The 22,029-nt window shown below is 37.3% G+C and overlaps 1 protein-coding gene across 1 annotated transcript in view; it reads right to left on the minus strand.

Annotated features, from left to right (window-relative positions):
• MAP3K5 (mitogen-activated protein kinase kinase kinase 5) overlaps window positions 1–22,029 on the minus strand; it is a 98,329-nt gene that overhangs the window by 15,407 nt on the left and 60,893 nt on the right. Inside the window, exons 12-22 of the mRNA XM_059841792.1 lie at window positions 16,839–16,888; window positions 12,692–12,787; window positions 11,199–11,280; window positions 9,645–9,778; window positions 5,631–5,758; window positions 4,578–4,714; window positions 3,863–3,968; window positions 2,741–2,898; window positions 2,070–2,247; window positions 1,240–1,260; window positions 7–184 (exon numbers count right to left, since the gene is read on the minus strand). Coding sequence (XP_059697775.1) covers window positions 7–184; window positions 1,240–1,260; window positions 2,070–2,247; window positions 2,741–2,898; window positions 3,863–3,968; window positions 4,578–4,714; window positions 5,631–5,758; window positions 9,645–9,778; window positions 11,199–11,280; window positions 12,692–12,787; window positions 16,839–16,888 — 1,268 coding nt within the window. The remainder of the gene's footprint in view (window positions 1–6; window positions 185–1,239; window positions 1,261–2,069; window positions 2,248–2,740; window positions 2,899–3,862; window positions 3,969–4,577; window positions 4,715–5,630; window positions 5,759–9,644; window positions 9,779–11,198; window positions 11,281–12,691; window positions 12,788–16,838; window positions 16,889–22,029) is intronic.

Genomic DNA, 22,029 nt, shown 5'->3' on the forward strand with positions numbered 1-22,029 from the left:
CTTTACCTCAGAAAAAGGGAGCGGATTCCCTTCCCATCTTTTTCTCCACAGGATTTGGCTCTTGTTTTGAAAGAGAATGGATCAATTTTTAATTCTGTATCAGGTGAGACAGAGCCATATTCACTGCTGCTACTTGTATCTTCCACCAGAACAGGGACAGGTAAGGATATGCTCCGAAGATACTCTATTTGTATAGGAATATTCAGAAATTAGAATTTAATAATGCCATCAGAGTTTTGAAGTGAAGATTATTTTTTTCAGAGGAGACAGAAAAACTCCAGCCTTCCCACACACCAACACAAAATATTAGAGAAAAATTGACAAAAAACTCCTAAAACTTTTTTGTCTAGAATAGAGTTCTCTTTCAGGTATGTTTTTATTCCTGAAAGATGGAAATGCTGGGCTTCTTGCGAGTTCACTCACAGAACTTCAAGACGAAAGTGAACGTGCATCTCCTATCATGACTTCCAGCAATAGGAAAACTTTTCTACAGGGTAAGTTGTCCAAGCACCTTCCAAGATCTAAATATTATGGGTGTATATATTTATATGTACACTACATATAAGTGTAGATACTAAAACATATATAAGATACATCAAATTCATTTGTACAAGTTTAATTAATTCATAATCATTGATTAATAATAATAAACATGCAGTTAAGTCATAACTTTTAGTTTTAAATCCAGAGCACATATTACACTGCAGGAAACTACTCATATCTGTTTCACATGTGCACATTTCAAAATGTACTTTGACACCAATTCAGCATGAAGTGTTGTGTGTGTTCAGTTCCCTCCCACTCTCTCCCAGTTCATTTCCTGAAAGAGATGAGTATTCTGTATTCTGGTCTGACAAGGGGTCCCAAATGCATTCTGGTTTGTCAGTTACAGAATTTAATAAAAAATCCCTGGTATCATTCTCCACAAACCTTGGCTCTGTGGCTACTATAAAACAGCCATTGGTTTCCAAAAAATGTCCCCATAAGTGACAGGACAGCCCTACAAGCCCGTATCACCCACCTGCCTGCACAATTAAGCCATAGTCTGGTAGGATTAAAAACAGTATTTCAAATACACACAATGAATTAGATGTTCCTAATAGAGAAGGGTCACTTATTTTCACAATTGTGACCACTTCTCTTTCCATCTTTTTAGTGCTGACAAATTATACCAGGATAAATGATAACTACAGTATCTACACAGGTATGTTTTTGATGGAGAAGTAGGTTAAAACTCACCATTTGTGTTAGCTGAAAGGACTGTGTGAGAAAAGGAAAGAGAAAAAAGAAAGTTAAATATGCTGAAATTAACAGAGAAAAGTCTAAAGGGTAACCTCCCATTTTTATGGATTATCTCAATTCTCCTGGCTGCAGTCTCCAAAAGTGCAATTTATTGCAATTTAATTTTATTCTGAGGGGGTGGAAACCACAGTAAAAGTGATCATCGACTGTCATCTCCTTTACCTGATATTTTTCTTTAAGTATCATGCTAAAAATATACAGAAGATATTTTCCCAAGTATATATCCACACACAATAGAATATGTTATTACTGCTCTCAAAACTCCTTTGCTACTTTCCATAATTTACAACACTATAATGAACATTTCCTGAAATGAAATTTCATGAAACAAAAATAATATGGTGTATGCACATTTGCTATGGGACAAAGATTAATTTTGCTTATGTAGAAAACTCCACTGAGATTTAATAGCACATTCTAACCTTACACAAAATATACTGTATATAAATATTCTTTCAATGAAAACGTATGGAAATTTAAAAAGGGGGAAAAATGAAACAAAAATGCAGCAACCATAAAAGCTGCACAAAATCACAGACTTTTAAAAATACTAGAAATATTTATATAAATTGACTTCTGTGACAACATGATAACAGAATTCTGCTACAACAGCATTTCTGCAGTAAGCTGCTGGTAGAGAAGGCCACAACTGAGCATTAACATGGGATAGAGATCCACTGTGTTCATCTTAAATACTGAATCAGCAGTTCCAAGAAATAGTACCATGGGCAAGAGGAAACTTCCAGACTGAATTTAGCGATGCTTACCTGAGAGCTTTGAAGGAGACTTTCTTTTCTTGCTTGAAACCTTCAAGAATTCATCTATAAGTAGTTCATGAGCAAAAGCTCGTTTATCAGGATCTGGTTCAAAGCAACGCAATATGAAAGCCTTGGCTTCTGCAGACATGGATTCAGGAATTTCTGGGTGTATTTTAAACATCCCCACCTGAGACAAATAAAGGGAGAAACAATGGCCTGAACTGTTCTTCCCCCAAACACTAAACAACATCAAAAAACTGTTTAGATAGTAGAAGTGGTATATCATTCTCAGGTTTTAATATTAACTTTATACAACTGGTTTGTTAATTCAGAGTAAAAACCTCAAACTATTACAAACTGCATAAACAATTACATTTTAAAACCCCCACAGTTGCAAGCAGAGGCTCTTCACAAAGTAGAAAATTGCGTCTTTTTCTCAGTTTGGTGTTGTTTGTTTCTTAAACACCCAGGCTGCTGAATAGCTGCTATCTCTGTACTAATCTATTTAAAAATACACAGCATTCCCTCTCAGCTGAATCAGATTATTGTTCTTAAAGGAAGCGCTTGGATATTCTGAGGATGTTATCTCCCTTTCTTGCAACTTCTAATTCTCCAGAACAGTCATCAGATTTCTTATGTTTAGAAATGTGACTCTGAGCTGTACAAAGAAGATATCTGACCTTAAACATGGCTGCTTGTGGCTCTCCCAGTTCATAAAATGGGGGTTTCCCTGTAGCCATCTCAATGATTGTGCATCCCAAAGACCAGATGTCTGCAGCCTTCCCATAGCCACGTGGCCCTTTGTCTATGATCTCTGGTGCCATATACTGGAGGGTACCTGTTTAAAACATACACTTTTTTGTTAACTTTGGTGTAGTAATGCTGCAAAGAGACAGCTAAAAGACAAGAGGAACAAAATGACTGAGGAGTGAGCAATATCAGAAGAGTTAAAAAAATCTCCATTTATTATTCAAAAATTGTCACGTGCATTCTATATAAAATTCAAAATACTGCTCAAGATATTACTTGTGCTTAAAGCATTTGGTATCACCTACTGGTCGGGATATTGCTTTTCAATGTCAATGACAACTGCTAAATGTGTCAATGAGCTTTGGATCAGAGCTAGTTTTCATTTATTTTTTATATCTTGAGAATAAAATATGGTAAAGCGCTCTGAATTGTACCCAGAGAGGAAAAGAAAGAGAAACCTGGAATCTAAACCTGAAAGTGTAGGTGAGATGAACATTTTCTTCTGAAGTAAGGGAATCAATGCGACACATCATCCTGCATTCTGTTCCTTTTACAGAAGCAATGGAAGAGCAAAGGATGGAATTAAAATAACAGTCACCTCTCATTTTACATAACTACTTAATGTAGTGCCACTGCGTGATTTAACACCCAAATCAAATTATCAAACAGAAGGAGGAGCTACTGAATGACAGGTTCTGTAGATATGCGATTCTGGAGATTATGTCAGAATGTCTTGACAGCCAATCATGAAAGAAAAAGATCAGCAAGATGAAAAAGACACAAGCACAAGAGAGACAGACTCAAATAAAGCACAGGAGAGACACAGCTCTTCTGTTGTAGAGGACTTTGATGTCACAAGTGGAACATCCAAAACAGCACTCTCTTTGAACAATGCATACAAGTACAGCGTGTAGCTTAAGATTACATATCCAAAAGTTATTCTTTCAGTAACCTTTTATACTGATTTGAAGTCAATGAAAGTTCAGCAGTGGATTCTGACCCTACATACACAGTTCGAGGGAGGATAAGAAAAATCTCCTCTGGGAACATACCAGTGAAGGTTTCAGTACAAGGATTGATTCCTGCAAGTCTCTTTGAAGTTCCAAAGTCCGAAATCTTTAACACTCCACTGTATGTGTTGATAAGCACGTTATCACCCTGAGGAAAAGAACATGCAGAGCAATTATTTTTCTCTGCAGACCCTTCATCTAAGACTTTTTGCATAACCTGTTTCTACAACACACTCTTTACTAAGTGACTTCTTAAGAGAGGAGATGAAAGAGAAATCAATAATGTTCCTGCCTTATGCAATCCCATTAACAAAACCTTCATCTCAGAGTGAATTTCCCCTCTTACCAGAAGGAGTTCAGTTAAAGAATACTAAAAGAAGAAAAAAGGCTTTTTTTAAAAAAAGCAAGCCAAGCACTTTTTCATGTGCAATCTCCTTGGAAAAGAACTTGCTAATTATACCATCTACAATCTTCTTCACTTTGGTCAGATTTTATGAAAGTTCAGTCATGTCTTTAAAAACAGAAAGTATCTACTTTATCACATATTAGGTTGCTATATGTGAAATTTCCTAAAACAAACAAAAAAACCCCCAACATATTTTGTTGGTGCCAATTGAAATCAACAATGGTTCACCCACGTAACTCATGGTTCAGAATAACAGACAGCTTTCAGAAAAAATGTTTTTAAATTACAGGACAAAAAAATGGTTATGCAGTTACATAACACTGTCAGGCTTCATTCTCTGCAAATCCTTACCTTTATGTCTCGATGCACTATTTGATTATCGTGGAGGTATTTTAATCCTTCAAGAATCTGCTTGGTGTAAAAGCCAATTGTCTGCTCATTATTTTTTAATGGTCCCCATTTTGATCGTAGAAGAGCAGAAAGACTGCCTGTAATTTTGGAGAGCAAAAAGTGAGAATAAAAATCCAATTAAATTCTGCTTTCTCCCCAAAGGAAAAGAAAGTAACAACAAGCATCAATCCCAATCTATGTGTAGGCATCTCATCTATAACCAAAGTCCTCTCCAGTCAAATGCTTTCTTGCATCACCACTAGACTGTGCAATTAAAGAGAGAGTCTCAGCATCTCCTGGGCAGTTTGCAAAGAACTGAAGCCCATGGGAAGGACTCGCATTGGAGAAGCTCATGGAGGACTGTCTCTCTTGGAAGGGACCCCATCTGTGCTGGAGCAGGGTAAGGAAGTGAGGGGTCTTTACCTTGAGGAGGAAGGAGTGACAATTTCCATGAACTGACCACTTTCCCCATCCTCCTGCACCACTAGTAGGAGAAGGGAGTGAAAATCCTAATGAATCTAAGTCCAGAAAGAAGGGAGGGGTTGGGGGAGTGTGTTTTTAAGATTTGGCTTTATTTCTCATTACCCTACTCTGATTGGGTTGACAATGAATTAAATGAGTCTCCCCAAGTCCATTTTCCCTGTGAGGGTAACTGATGAGTGATCTCTCACTGCCCTTCACATGACCCATGAGCCTTGAGTTGCATTTTCTCTCCCTTATCCAGCTGAGGAGCAGAAGGACAGAGTGGCTTTGGTGGGCACCTGGGATCCAGCCAAGGTCAGTCCATCACTGATCTGTAGGTAAATGGAGCTCACCTGCTATAGCAATGATCTGAGATTTATTGGTAGCACACCATATCTTACTACTCAAGCAGTTTTCCCTATTGATCTCAGAAACAGACACTGTAGAATATAACACCTGTGTGAAATATGTCTCATGGCCCTATTATATGTTTTTATACTTTTAAAATGCTAAAAAACCAAACAACCTAACCAGTCTTCTCCCAAAACTTACCACCTGGCACCTGTTCCATGAATATTTTGATGAAGCCATTCTCACTAAGAGAACCTAAATACTGGACAATGTTCTTATGTTTGAGATGCTTATGCAAAGCTATTTCTTCATGCAGAGGTTGGGAGTATCTGAAAAGCAAAGAAGCAGTTTATTCTTCATCATAGTGAAGAAAGCCTTGAAACAGCTTACATTGAAAATGAGTATTTGTTAAATGAATTTAACAACACTGGCTGAGACCGGCACATAATAAAATATTATGTGGTCATATGTAAATACAAATAACATATACAAAATATATACTATATTGTGTATTCATACACACAAAATGTTACAAACATGAATAGAGTGAGGAAAAACATTTTCTGAAAAATAAACTCCACTATAACTCCAAGAGATTAAACAGTTGTGAAAGTGGTTGGATTTATATTGGTGACAAAGTGAACTAGTAAACTATAAAGCTAGTGTATAAATAAAAACACTTCAATAATGAAGATGAATCACCATTTAAATTTTAAAGTAGAAGCCTTTGCTGAAGGCTAGATGGGGTATCAGAGTAAGAAAACAGAAATAATTAATGGAGAGATATTTAAAAGAACAGATCAAAACAATTTCACCAAATTAAATTTAATCCAGTGTAAAGCATTTTTAAGAGATGTGCTTTTCAACAGCCTTTTTGGTAAGAAAGTTTCTGGAGTCAGGATCTGTCTCCAGCGTTGAACACCACCAGAGCTCAGCAGGTGATGTGCTGAGGTGATGTATTAGGTCCACCTTGACACTCTTCCTAACTTAGGCCTGCCCTAATGCTTCCCTTGGAGGTGGGTCAGCTGCCAGATTTTTTCTGTGTATTTCTGGCAAAATGCAGACAATATGCTGATGGTCTGGTAGCTATCTTCTCTAAAGCTCCAACATCTGTGGCAACACTTTCAGGGTAGCTGAAATGAAGGACAGGTAGATGAAGGACACTGAACTCCTTCTGTCAGTCCAAATGCGAAAAGTAGTTACAGCATTTGCAATTGAGGTTGTTATGGTAAAAGTACCTGTGATTTCCACTCTCTTTTATCACCTCTCCCTCAAAGAGCATCAAGATACTAGTGGAGGTTGGACTCTTAAAATAGTGTAGGGGAAAAAAAAAAGTGCTGATCTGAAAATCCCACTGGAGATCAACTGTTGCAGAAAATAACTATTTGGTTAATGAAAAGTATGATTATGCAACTCTGAGTCCATTTACTAAAAACTAATTTGAGTTTTGTCTTACCTCTCCACATGGTTATAAAGATTCTGACTACATTCTTAGTCATACAGAAATGCAAAATCAAAGACTGTATTCCTGAGTTCTGCTAATGAGATACTAATTCTGGGCAGCAGCAGAAAGACCATTATAATTCTTCTTCCTGCACTTTTAAACAGCACAGTTGAGACTTGAGGAACAAAATAATTTTGCAATAAAGTAAAGCCATAAGAAAATTTTTCCCTAGGATGAAGAACTTTTTGTTTTAGAACTTAATCACTAGAAGACTTTAAATGATATGAACAAAAATTCTTAATCATCATCATAGAATAGTTGGAGTTAGGGAGAGACTTTAACGCTCCAACCCTCCTGACATGGGCAAGGATATCTACCACTGGACCAAGGTGCTCAAGGCTTTATCCAAGCTGGCCTTGTCAGTCACTCTTCCCATATCTGCCACTGCTGTAACCCTGTCACAGAAGGCCACCAAATTTGTTGGGTGTGATTCGCCCTTAGTGTTGTCGTGTCTGCTGTCACCAACCATCTCATTATTTTGCATGTGCCTTAACACAGTTTTAAAGAGGACCTCTTGCATGACCACAATCAGCATAGAGGTGAAACCTTTATTAAGTTCCCTGGGTCTTCCTTATTCCCTTTTTAAAAACAGGGGGTTTATTTCCCTTTTCCAGTCAGTGGCAACCCATGGACGCAACTCTTCAGGCCCCATGGACATGTGCATATTCAGGTTCCTCTGATGGCCTCAAACCTGATCTTCTACAGAGGGTGGGTTTTGATCCTCCCAATCCCTGCCCTTGCCTCCTGTGACTTGGGTGGTGTGGCTGGAGCAATTCTTGAAGACTCAGCCTTCTAATGTCCTGGATAACCAGGTCTCCTGTTTCTTCCTGGAGAAGGTCCACATGTTCCCTAGCCTTCCTTTTATCACCATGTACTGACAGAAGCTTCTCACAATGCCCTTGACATCCCTGGCAAGATTTAATTCTCTTAGGTACTTTTGCTTTCCTAACATGATCCCTGGCTGCTCAGACAATATCCAGTTTCTCTGTATTCCTCCCAGGCCATGTGTCCTTGTTTCCACCCTTTGTGGGCTTCCTTTTTGTGTCTGAGTTTTCCAGGAGATGCTTTTTCCTTCAAGCAGCTGTCCTGGCTTTTTTTCCTGATTTCCTCTTTGATGGAGTGGAGAATGTGTGTCTGTAGTCTAACGTTTCCTGATAAGTATATTATTCAATAGCTTTTATTCAACATATAGCAAAATTGAAGACTCACTGTTTTTTGCTCAGAAATATTTTAATTTCCACCCCTGCATGACTCATAACTTAAATATTTTTTACAAATTCAAAAGGTGGTAATTCTTACTTATAAAATAATACAAATTAACTTCAGAGATTGTTTTCTTTCTGTAGACTTCTTTTAAAGTGTGAAAAGATCAGGTTACAATTAACTAGAAATTAATTAATAAATGTTTCTTACTTTGCTATTAAAAGAATAATACTTGAAATTCTTTCTGGAAGCCTCTAAACATTTAGATGAAAGACTAACAGCTTCCTAATAATCTCTCTTTGTGGTATGCTTTGCACACTGAACCTGAAGCCTTTTCTGTTGAAAGTTCTTTTAAAATGTGTATCGGAGAAGAAAAATGTGGATTTTTTTTTCCTTTGAAGTAGTTACTGCTCTATTCAGGCTATTTTTCTATTAATCACAGTTGTTACAAGAAAATTTATTCTAACATACACAAAACTTGCAACTATTTTGAGTCAACAGATTGTTTCATGTACTAAGGCCATACTTTCTGGGAAATTATAACATATATTGAAGTTCAACTTGGAATAACAATATAGAGGATGGAAGGATTCCCCTCTCTATAATGTAAGTTCTAATACCTTTACAAGATTATGAAAATGGAGAAATTATTAGACCACATACCCATTTGACCAGCCAATCTATAAATGAGGTCCAAAAGATTAAGAAGTGTTAATTTTTAAACATCAATGAAAAAAAACAAGTCAGAACAGAATAACCAAAAAGATAGACCCATGAAAAAGAAACTGCGCTAAGCTTGACAGTTTAATGCAGTCAGTTTCACTTGAAAACTCTTTCAATTTCATATCACTTTTATCTCAATATTTCTGGAAATCTATGTATACAAAAAAACATAAGACTATGAAGACTGGAAGACTTCAGATACACAAATACTAAGGACATTAAGTGCCCTGTCCTTACATGGAAACCTTTAAACAGGAGAGAGGGTTGCTGAGAAACTCAGCATTAAAAAAAAATTAACAAAGAGATTGTTCCACATGATTTATTCTAATGTTGAGGCTTCAAAATATTTGGTGCAAAAACAAGAAAGAAAAATGTCTTTATCAACAATTCAGGCCCAGAATTATAGGACTGCACCAATAATGAATTTCAATTGGTCTTTTATAAGGACCTGCTGGAGGATGTCTAGGTAGATAGGGCTCATGTCCAGCTGTTTGAAGTAATATTCTGCACTTCAGCGGGTTTTTTTGTTTAGTTTTATTTTGTTTTAAAGAAAAAACACTAGTACCAAACCCAGCAAACATCTAAATTCTCAATTGTGATCACAGTCTACTCCACAACTTGGAAACATCCAATTACAAAGATAGGGATGACCACTATAAACCACAGACAGGTAATTTATTGGCAGCTTTGTGGAAGAGGCACTCCTTGATCAGCAAATTGATTGAACACATTAATGGTGAAATCATGTAATGCCCAAAATTTGGAATTAGCCAGAGTTACTATACCTGCTGTCTCTCTCTGGGATTTCTTTGATAGCAATTCTGACTTGATTGCTCAGATCTCGTCCTGCATACACAATGCCGTACGTTCCTTTTCCCAGAATGACTCGCTCACCATTCTCATCATACTCATAATCATACTGCAGAGCAAACAACAACAGCAACATGAACTGGAGCAGAAGGATAACACTTATTCCACCTGACCCTGTGATCAAACTAAGACATCCAAGACGCTAGTAGCTTTCTGCAGAACACAGAGGGTGGAGAAAAACACCCACTTTAAGATGATGGTTGGGATGCCGTGCAGATATACCAATGTTTCCCTGTGGCCTCTGAGGTACCTTTTTCAGGGAAGAGCTGAGCTGGGCTGTACCCAGTGGGTGCAGTTCCACCTCGCATCTCAGAGAGCAGCTCTGCCAGCAGGAGCTGTACAAGCAGAGCCGACAACAGAGGGCACTCACTCTGCGCCAGACGGAGAGCCCGGCTCCTGATGGGGCGCTGGGAGCAAGGCAGGACACACTTCATCCCTCCCAGGGGCTCTCCTGACCTCCCCACGGCTTCCAAAACCAGCACAGCCTCAATTCTGACACTGCCAGGTCTGCCAGCAGACGGTGCAATGGAGGTTAGTCAGCACTGCAGCGCATTAAGCGTCGTTGCAGCACAGTTTGAATTTCAAAGAGTCTAAGGCCAGCCCCAAAACATTTGTTAGAGAGATTACCAATATGTCCTCTTGTGTAACACAGACACAGAATTTCACAAACTCACTCCTGTGCTAAACCCAGTAGCTTAGGCCCAGTTAAAGTATTTTTTATTTCTTGCATATAAAGACAGCTATCTTTTTAATAAAAGAAAGAATTCGCTGCTTCTTTTAGTAGTTTGCTTCAACAATGAATTATTCTCATGCCTCTTAATTCAATTTTTTTGTCGTCATTATTAAATTACATTTTTATTCAACAGAGTTAAGAGACCATTAGCACATTGCTATTTTTCCTGCAAAAATACTTACCCACTGTAACGAAGTCACCCACTGCTTTTCTTTTTGCTAAAATAAACAAACAGGCACCCTAAGGTTCTCAACAGAGGCTCTTTTTCTCTGCCAAAAGTCACCTCAGTGGTTTCCCTGAGTACAATCTCTGATTTCAGAGAGAGAATGTTATAAAATGTGTTATAAAATGCCAACATCAAAAAGGGGACAGAGGGCTGCCTGTATTCATCACATAGCACTGACTCTCTCAGTTAGTTATGGATGTCTCTAGAGCTTCAAGACACCAAAATTTCATGTGATAGGACAGGGGCTTAGGTATTCTATTCTATTCTGCTCCCTGACACCTCAAAAAAGGCTTAAACACCTTAAGAGCTGCATTGCACCCAATAGCCTGGTACTCCCTCTCCAACTAGGTGTGTGTTCATATAAAACTCCAGGTGAGAACACAGTGTTAACAGTAACTTCACTAATTAACTTCATTAATCCCTAGAAAAGGAATGAAAAATTTACTTCAGTGAAGTGCTAGACTAGAAGCCCATAATTTTGCATGCTGAGAGAAAAAAAACTACAAATACCTCTAGAGAGTCTCCATCACATTCCCCTTCCTCTGTAGTCTTCCCCATTTCTTCAGTGATACTGTTCACCATGTCAAAAAATCTGCACCAAAAATAAAAAGGAGAGGAAAAAATCAAACACACACTTGAGACAGTAACTTGAGAAGTATAGGAACAAAGTAATGAAGGGACTAAGACAGGAATTAAGTACAGTAATTACTTTTTGATATGACTACATATTATGTAATAACAATGTGTATATATAAGTATAATTTATACAGCCAGTATAAATTCAGTATTCAAGTTTGCTGGTCAGAAGAAAAATTTTGTTTACATGGTTATTTAGCCATCAAAATCTGAAGTTTTTCTACTCCTTTCACATGTGCAAAAAAATCCATGATATCTGAAATTATTAGTGGAATTAGTATTTCAAAATCCACAGCTCGGTTGAAATGCTCATCCTATACCACCATTTCTTTATGTCCATTGAAAGCACTGAAGCATCATGAGAAGTGCTGGGAAGTTTTGCTACATTTGGAAGAGCTTTTGTAGTGTAGGAATGCTAGCTTCAAGTTTTTCCTTGAATGGAAAGGATGTCTATTTCATAACCTTTCATTTAAAAAAATACTATTAAATACTATTATAAATTTCACCCTTTTGAAAGAATGCAAGTACAAACCCCAAGATATTTCTTACTCATCTCTTCAGAATAGCTCAGATTTGAAGAGGAATGAACATGGTAAAAGAACCTATATGAGTTGGAATGGATGAAAGAACAAGTTAAAGGCTGGGCTTTGAGGTGGATCCAGTCATTAATAGAGAGTGCTGCAGTGCTTTTAGGCAAATTTGCAGCCATTTTAGCACAAAAAGATGTGAAATTTCTTTTGGGAATGCTTCCAGGATCAATTCAACACCACAGCCTCAAGCTTATGGAGCAGAAACACATCTTAGAGAAACTGAGACACCCCTAATTTTGTTCAACAAAGCTTTGCCAAATTTCCTGCAGGGACACAAGTACAATCTTACCTATGTAAACATATGCTAATATAAAGAAAATCAAGTGCGCTGGTTTTTAATTGTAAGTAAAACTGTATTTACAGTTACAGAGAAATCTTGACCAGACTTTGTTGCTACTCCAAATGTTCCCACTTCAATAAGTCCTTCTAAAGTTTAGGATGCTTTGTTGAACTGGGGCCAAACACTTTTAGTAAGCCGTAATATGATAAGTATTACAAAACTAATCCCAGAAAGGTGTGTGTAAAAAATAATTAGCTTTATAATTGTGTTTGTTTCTAGTGTTTCCCGGAGCTTGTTCTTTGACCCTTCCTACGTCAGATGTCCAGAGTATTAAGGTACACAGCGTGCTGTGCATTAAGATTTCACACAAAAGATCTGATCACTGAGGATGCTCAGATCAGCTTTCACCATAGCTCTGAAACAGTCAGTCCCTGTTGTGCATGCAGGGATCTATCCCATCACAGGCCATGGCTTTTTGAAATAACACTGTGACCCACCTTCTACAATGAAGTTCTGTGCAGAAATAGATTTGAAAGTCATCCGAGTTGTGCAGCACGTACAAGAAACAGCACCGTTCTTCAAACTTTGAAATGCTGAAAGAACGGCCAAGAAAGTTATTGAAAAATGCATTTAGACTATTAAGACTTCTACCAGCTTTGTCAAACCATACAGATCAACCCATTTAACATGGGAAAGCACCAGATTAAATCTGAGAATCCACAGCTTTTCCTTATTGTAAAATCACTCTTTTGTATCCTCCAAAGTTCACATTCTGATGTTTGCTATCATTCAGCTTGCCCCACTAGTCTACACACTGCCCAACAAATAGTAGGAGCAAAGAAATTCATAGGAATATTTCCATTGACCTGACATTTTTGTCTTCAGTACATTTAAGTAAGGCCCTTAATTTTAACTCCTGCAACCAGAATGAAACATCCTTTCAGAATCATATTAGAAAGTTAGACTTTGAACTGAAATAATGAGTTCTTTGTGCTTTAGACATCAGCCAGAGCTCAGTCTTGAACACAAAATTTTCTACTCAGCTCCTTGTTAATTGGTACCTTGATAGTAAGTTAGAAAAGTGTTTTTAAATTAAGTCAGCATCTAAATATGAGGTGAATTACTTTATTACACTTGCCCGCTCACGTCTTCCTTCAGTTTTGGTTTTATCTGCTAAAACTGCAGAGCGAAGATAAAAGAGGAGGCATGTATGCCATTTTCTTATGGATGCATGACTGTCTCAGTGCAAAAACAGAAGAGGTGCAAACTCTTGTACAGTTGCCAGTTTTCCACCCCAAGTAGGCGGCAGTTTGTGCAAAGATATTCATTCACCAGAACTGTTTTATATGCATGTCATTACTCTGCTCCTTATAGAAAATATTAAATGCAATTTGAAATAGCTCTTTCTGTAACTTTGTTACATATTGAGTGCCAGCTGTCAAGCTGATGCAGTATAATTGATTCTCACTGTATTGGAAAAGGATGGAGGGAAATGGATAGCTAGAGGTGTTACAAGGGAAAATAATGCAGTATTTGAGAAACCAAGACAAATTAAGTCTCCTTATTAAGCTTATTAATATATTGGAAAAAATCCATTGTCCTAGTGAAATCAATCTATTTTAGATGGATCAAGACAGCCATCATGTTGCTACTTAATTTGTAGCACAATAAAGCAAAATTATGTATTATGTTGTGCCAAAGGATTGGTGATTTGATTAATGTAACAGGGTGGGTTTTTTTAAGTATCAAGAAATACTTGTTATTTTGAGCTTTAATAGGTATTTAAGATTTTCTGATCCTTGTTCTCCTTTATGGTTGCTCTATTGTAAAACCCTGTAAGTTTTGATGAAAAATGACTCTTCAGACAAGCTGGGGGATCTGCCTTTCATAAAGCTGCTTATGAAAAGAGTGAGCTTCATTATAAGAATATTTGTCTCTGGGTGTGCTGACTCATTTATTTTTATGTTAAGAAAATTCATAAAAGCTAACTAGTGTATTCATTTAGGAAGATAGTCACTGTCCTCAGCTTATAAACTAACTTTTAATTCAAGCTTTTCAAGCATATAAGTAAACTCTTTAGAACTGGAGTAACTGATATTAATAGAATTACTCATTCAATTTCCATGTGTATTGAAACATTTTACTGACTAAATTGTTAGCTGAAACCTGACATGCCCAGAAACCACTGACAAACACAGTAGGGAATAAAAGGGTAAGAATATGGAGTGTACACATAGGCCAGGGAAATTCATAAATATTTAAGACCTTTAAATTAAGGTTTACATTGCTTATATGTTGCTTTCCTCCCTGGGGAAAAAAAAAAAAAAGAAAAAGAAAAAAAAAAAAGCTAAACTAGAAAAAGGAAGACTAAAAATCACCTGAATTATAAAAACACAGGATAATTTGCTCAGGAAATGCCTCACTCTGACAGTGCCCAAGCAGACGTAGTACCCACTGACATCTATGGCAGAAGAACTGGGGCTGAATTCACTAAACTCCACAAACAAACAGGGAAACAAGGGCAGCATGGCCTTGTGCCCAGCTCATGGTCATCCAGAACTCCCCTTAGTCTATAAGAAATACTGCAAATGCTGTAGCTACTGATTACTAGTACTTCCAGATGAAGCAGCAGATTCAACAGGTGAACACTGGCAGGAATCACAGCAAAGGAGCTGTGTGGAACTTCAGTGTGTTTTCTAGAAGTCTAGCAGTACGGGCACCTCTTGTTGTAATTAAGTAGTCTGATGAGATTAAAACCCCAAGAACTTGGGATGGAAGACAAATATCCTTGTCTCAAGCTTGTCTAAGTTCTTGAGCTACAAAAAAAACCAGATGCAGACCTCTGAAGTACTCTCCCACGGAAACACCATGAGTAGTGGTTACTTCATAATCCAGGACTTCTCCTGAACAGTGAGTAAAAGACAACTTGTAGTTTGGCAAATTTCAGTCAGCCACTTTATTTTCCATTGGAAAAATAAATTTCCTACCTTCTTGCTCATATGCTGTCAGCTCTGCAAAAGAGTAGGAACTTTGCTTGATAATGTAAGATGCAAAGAACCTTAAAGAAACAACCATGTTCCAAAAGATCTGATAAATCCTTCAAAGAATAACAGCAGTTTTTGGGCTGATTCAATAAGAAACACTTGTATTGAAGAGGTCAAGAGGGCATTTGGCAGAAGCAGAGGTATTTTCATTGGCACACAAACTGCTAATCAATGAGTTTCTTACTCTAAAGCCAGCTGCTATGACTTCCTGCATACAGAGTGTGATTTAGCACTGCCCTGCTCAGGGAGTTCTACATACTTTCCAAGTTGTTTTGCAGCTCTTGAGAGCTGAACCCTATTACTTGTGAAACAAAATGCTGATTACACTGGCTGTTACACAGCAGGCAGAAGAAGTGACCCTCTGTCACTGCAGTGAAGTATTTACCAAAAACGTGAGCCATTTCAAAGCCAGGTGTCTCTTCAGACCCGCTGTCTCCTTATGGAGTACCATAAATATTTATGGAGGTCTTTGTCATAAAAGCCTCCAAGATCATGTACAAAGACCTGCTTTGTACATTAAGGCTGCATTTCTAAAGCTGACTCTTCTGAGTCTAGAAGGGCTGAGAATCCTTATAAAGCTGAGAACTGCCCCTTCCTAGACTGCTTTAAGTCTAGGAGTCTCAAAGTAGCCAAAAATAGTCTTGATACAAAAATAGATTAGAAGCAGGCCTAGTTCGGCAGGGTCACCCACTCCAAACAATACTTGCCTTCATAAAAGTAAGAAAAAACCCCTGTAGAACACTGAAAAATTAAGTGATCAGAAACTTGCATATATTTAAAAGAAGAAGAAAAAACCGCATTCAGCTTCATGCTATAAAATAAATATTTCCCCCTGCAGCTCCTCATGGAGGGAGCCAGAGAGTTCTCTAAGAATTCACAGTGACTCTTGGCTCACTGTAAAGTCATCTGAGTTGTTTTGGACATCTGTTCAGATGAACGGATTGGAAAATCAATTGAAAATTTAAATTATAATTTACTGTTTAAATAACCAAAGCAGGAGGCTGCACTAGAAACTGTACTGACCACAGCATGGCTTAATAAGGGAAAGGAAAAACCAAAATGACAGAAAATAAACAAATAAATTCTTTCTTTCCTTTTTTTTTTTTTTAGAAGCACACAAAAACATACTGTAGCCAAAACCCAAACTAGACTGAACTAAGCATATTGTTGCAATTTTTGCCTAAAATAATCTGAATCCCACAGGATTGAATTCTCGTGCCTATTGATAGTTTGGTGTTTTTAAGTTACTTTTTGGAAGGAAAAAGAATCATCCATCTGTGCAAAAATGTCCTGCAGACATAGCAACAACTCTGTGTATGGAACAGTTATTATTAGAACAGAGCAATGACTATTTTAAAAATGTAAGTTTTCTGGACTTTTTTTATCTAATTACACTAAAAGGAAAGTGGAAAGTTGCAGGATTACAAATAAAGATAAATCCTAGGCAAAAGAAAAAAAGAGACTAAGGTGAAGAATAGATTGCAAGAGGTTACAGCAGTGATAAAATATCACAGTCACTCCAAGGTCCACAGCAGCAACATAATACAAAATTCATTCAATTACTCCTTTTATTTCAAAACAAAAAAGGGAAACAACTTACCTTACCCCCCTAATAGAAGCAGCACAGAAGTTCCACTCATGGATACCTTTCTGTAACACACAGTAAAAAAACAAATAAACAAAAATAACATTCCTCCTTTATATGAAGAGCAAGTAGGAATGCCTTCTAGAATGAAACTCAAGACATGGAAGGGGAAACACTCAAATGACAACAGTCTATTTATTTATTATCTGGTAACACCTTTTTTTCAAGGCATTTTTTTCACCTGTAACAGAAGTTTGACATAGAAGGAATTTGGCTTATTTCTTCACAGTTTATCCTGCAAACACAATTTACTACTTCAGAAAACATTCAAAAGAGCAGATCAGAAGAGATGCCAGTACACTCTTGTTCAGTTACTGAACTTGGGATCACATGTGATACTCACGAAAGGAGGGGGGAAATATTCCACCTCTGAGAATAATGAGAGCTTGCTCTGCACACTCAATCCCCTTGTGTAGGGGAAGGCCAGGTGGAGAGAGCTACAAGTAGAAAGCCTAATGCAGGAGAGCAAAGTAGAAAATTCTTGACAAATAGAAAGAATTGCTCAAGTATGAAGGCAAAGCGTCCAAGGAAACAGAAAGGAGACTATTTCACTTGGAATCCAGAAGAGAGTGATAAAAATGCACCAAAGCCCCTAAGAGCTGCTGGAATGAAAATACGGCTGGAAGAAAGAAACCACCTTATGAAAAAACAAAGGGCCAGGCCTCATTTATTTTCAGATCTTTTTAATTTTAAATTTACAAAGCTGTCACATTCAGCAGAAGTGTATTCAACAGTTCTCTGTAGACAGTTATATTGCTCTATGTTTATGTTCTATTAAAACTTTACTGTAGCAAACAGAAGTCTTTTGTGTCTTCTAAAGAAAACATTCTCCTTTCAGGAAAAGGTGGAATTACACAACCTCACAGCCCTGGCAACACTGGGATCCCATCACAATGAGCCCCATATTTGAAGAACCTTTCCTTTCTGCAGCTGAATTTCATTTGTCATTTTAGTGATCTGAGCAAGGGCATACTGTCAAACAGAAACATAATCAAATGTATTCCAAAAGAAGACTCAAAAATGATGTAGCTTATAAAATGAATAGTGAAATATACAGAAGTCAGAACAGATACACCACTGAAATAGTTGCACAATGTGCAGAAAATGACAGTGGAAATTACTCTCCCAGCTATAACAGCTTTCTATGATGATTTCTACATCAATGTTTTCCTCCTCTGTAATTTTTTCCTTCCTGCTCAAATCACATTAAATGTTGTGATGCTAATATGAAATGCCTAACACAATGGACCAAAAATACAAGCAAACATCTTTCTTGATGTACAAGTTCCATAACTATTATAAGTGTAAAGTACAAAGCAGTAGCTTCCATATCTCTTCAATGTTAAATGGGGTAAGGGTCTCTTCTGTTCCTTTAGGGGGTAAAGGAACAGAAGAGTAGCTCAATATTAGGAAAAGCTGGATTTGCATCTTAAAGTGGAAGTACTAACTGATGCTAGTTATGGCACGTTTGTGAAATGTTGCCTGGTTCTCTCACATGAAGGAAAATCAACTCAATCCCTATGCTAATGAGAGGGGTTTCTGCATATCCTTTTACAACTCCCTTCATATACAAAATCTGCTAGTTTCCAATTTTCCATGCTTATAAACTCTTTTCATACCTTAGCTATTGGTGTTTGTCCAATTCCCACTATTGCGAATAATCTAAAATCTAAATAAGTTAAAATATATGTCCTGAGCGGCAGAAATGCTCAAGAAACATAACAAAAAGCACTAGTATTGGCTTTTTACCTGTCATCTACATGCAATTAATCTCTTAAATCTTAATTAGCACACAAAGTTCTCAAGCAATGAAATAACATAAAAGTTATGTCCCTTCATGATCTTGCCAAGGTTTGAATACATTGGAGTAAATATACTAGGCGTGCTATCCAAATTCAGCATCTGTTCTTTGGTTAGGCAAAAAAATCATCAACTACCCAAAACAAAACTCAAAATGGATTCAGAAGCCAAAGCAAAACAGAGACAGGCTGTTCTATTTCAAACTTACAAACAGCACTGCTGCATTCCTCTAACCCCATGCGGGCAGGGCTGCTAAAATTAGGGAATTGCAAGGCAGAGGTAATGTGCCCTCTACAAAATAAAATGCTGTTATTTTTCTTGGCAGTTGTTTATCTAAAAACATAAATACTAAAATACATAGCTAAAAAGCAATAGAAAAGAAAGAGGCTACATTATTTATCCTGCTATTGACTGTCATTTGTCTATTTAATACAAAAGTGCCAGCTGCAGACTCCACTGAGTCTCAGTTTGGATGTGAAATGGAAATTCAACTTCTTTGTGCATGAAAGGAAGTTCATATACTTTGCAACTCACAGATCTTATTCTTGGAGCACTGACTAAACTCTGGAAAACAAGTAGAACCATTAATTTATGTGCCAAAATGAACTGAAATCTGAAGCAGTAATTGCTAAAGCTCTGACAGACCTATGGTTGGTAGATTGAACTTGGATAGATGAAGACATTTCCAAGCCCAGCTGTCTAACATGCCCTTGCAGCAGAGATAGGTGGTGCTTGCTTTTTAATCAACCCCAAAAATGTTTGTCTTCAGGCTACTAAGGACCAAAGTATGAGTCTTCCTCTGTTCAGTAGACTGACAGACAAGACATCCTTTTCCTTCACAAAATCTCTTAGCAAAGACAAATATTATACTGGTTATATCAGCTGAAAAGGAAGCTGGTGTCTCCAAATTCTTCTAGTCCCTTTTCTCCCTGTGAGGTTTCTGATGGATTCTAAGGACTCAGACAAATTGCAACAGACCATAATTGTACAGCTGAAGGTGTAACTATCAAATTGCCCATTGCATTCTTTCAATGGGTATGATGGCTCACAGGGTACAGAGATCAATCAGACTCCTGGCTACTCAATAAGCTCACCACAGTAAGGATTCTGGCCAGAGCAAAAGTACAAGGAGTTCACCTAATGTCTAATGCCAATGATTAAGACTAGGCCAGAAAAATAGGAAAATTCTGTTCTGCAGAAAATACACATGCCTGACATCAGGAAGGAGAAGAGGAAAACGGAAAGAAATGTTTAACATGCTCCCTATCTTCTGAGCACCAAACAGGCAGAGACTAATACATTCAAATCCTTCCCCCAGACAGAGGGTAACTGGGCAGTCAAATGACACAGCTCTGAAAAAATGCCATTGCTGAATGTATCAAGCAAAATATCCCAGTAGCTAAATGATAAATGAAAGCACATTTTGGAATATGAGTGCACATGCTCCAAGAAGGTTAACTCTAAGTAGAACATGGGAAGTCACGGCAATGAGGTGCCATGTGTGGCCAGTACACCAAGCCTACTTGTTCTGCCTAAAAAGAAACTTACACCAAATCCCCACACTAAGAGATATTAGGATTCTCCTTAAAAATACTGTCAGGTAAATCTCAGAGAGAGAAAGGAAACCACTTAATATAAACACTTTGTTAGCAAAAGAACAAATGTGTATGAAATGTCAACAAATTCAGACTGAAAACTAGAAGACTTAAGATCTTTTCACTTCGCCAGCAATATCCCACTCTTTGTTCTTCTACATTTGCAGTGGAATTATCAAACCATTTTCAGCATGACTGGGGAACTGTGAAACCTATACTAATATTCATAAAGAGCTTGATCACTTTATGGGAAATATTATATGGGGAGAGTATCTGCAACAGAGGTGAACAGACCTCAACAGTCCAGAAAATTCCTTCTAGTCCTATGTTCCTTCTTACACTACAGTTAAGCCACTTAACAGAATGAAAAGTATTGTTTGGAGGTGAACTAAATATACGCACAAAAAAGTCCACAAAAGAAAAAAAAAGCACGTTCAAGTAGTCTCTAAACAGAATAAATTCTGAATACAGAAATACTTTCCAAACAGGTATTTTAGAATAGCAAGATTAAGTCTGTAGTTCTGACAAATAATTATTTACTGTATGGTAAATTTTTATTTTCCCCAAGAACTGCATACATTTATTTTTAAAATTATTCTCAGAGGCTGAGCCTACTTCAAAAAACATCAGTCAGTATAAACCACAAATAAATAGAAATTTATTGGTCTAGGCAAACATTTCAGTTTGTTCTCTAAATATGCTTTTTCAGCTGCCATTTACATTTTCTCATTAACTCACAACAAAAAAATCTAAGCAGTAGAGCGTCACTGTATTTTGTGTTGAAAAACATTTCTCCTTTTACAGACTACTAGCATGAAAGCTGAAGATTGGACTTGCTAGTGTTAGGTTAGCAATTGGACCTGGTGATCGTGAAGGTCTTTTCCAACCTAAATGGTTCTATGGTTACCTGAAAGACATGTCTTCATTGCCCTATCCTGCAGGCAAACAAAATGCTACCATGGAAGAATGAACAGTGCTGGTTCTTACAAATCACAGCATCCCTGGTCTTCTGCCTCCAGCTGACTGAGTCTCTTTTCCCTCTTCATATACTCCTTCATTTTCCCTTGCTGACTTCCTTCTCTAAGGTTCTAAGACATCCTCCCTGTCGTCCCTCTTACCAACATTTTGCTTCCCACAGATCCTAGAATGTAATAACCATTCTAGGTTTTCCTCTCCACTTCCATCTGCAGATTTTCCAAGCTCCTTTCCCAATATGTCTGGCTATCTCACACCTTGACGCACAGACTTCTCAGAATTTTCAGTTTCTAGAGCATCCATCAATCCTTCTGCCAACGGCTTCAGCATTTGATTGATTCTGCTCCCATTTTAATATACCAGTCTCTATTACTTTCATATTAAAGGAGTATTTATCACAGCTGACACATAAAACTGCAAGGGCAGGAAGAAGATAGTTCCGTAAGTATAAGTAATTTTATGCTACATTATTGGTACAATGGCATTAAATTGTAAATTACTTATGAAATCTTAAGCAACAGATTTGCTGTATATTATACAATGGCTTAAAACAACCTGAAGGAAAATGCAAGTTATTTTGAAAAATTATGGGAAACAAAAAATCCTTTGAAAATTAGGACCATGTTAAGCACAGCAGAATATCTCAGCATCTTCCCGTGTCTTACTAAAACACTTTTTTACTTTCCAGAATCATAATTAGATGCAACTGGTCACATGCTACATGCCTTATGTACCATGAATACTTTTAAATTGTGAAAAAAGTTACAACTACAAAC

This window comes from Haemorhous mexicanus, chromosome 3, assembly GCF_027477595.1.
Source record: "Haemorhous mexicanus isolate bHaeMex1 chromosome 3, bHaeMex1.pri, whole genome shotgun sequence".
Lineage (NCBI taxonomy): Eukaryota > Metazoa > Chordata > Aves > Passeriformes > Fringillidae > Haemorhous > Haemorhous mexicanus.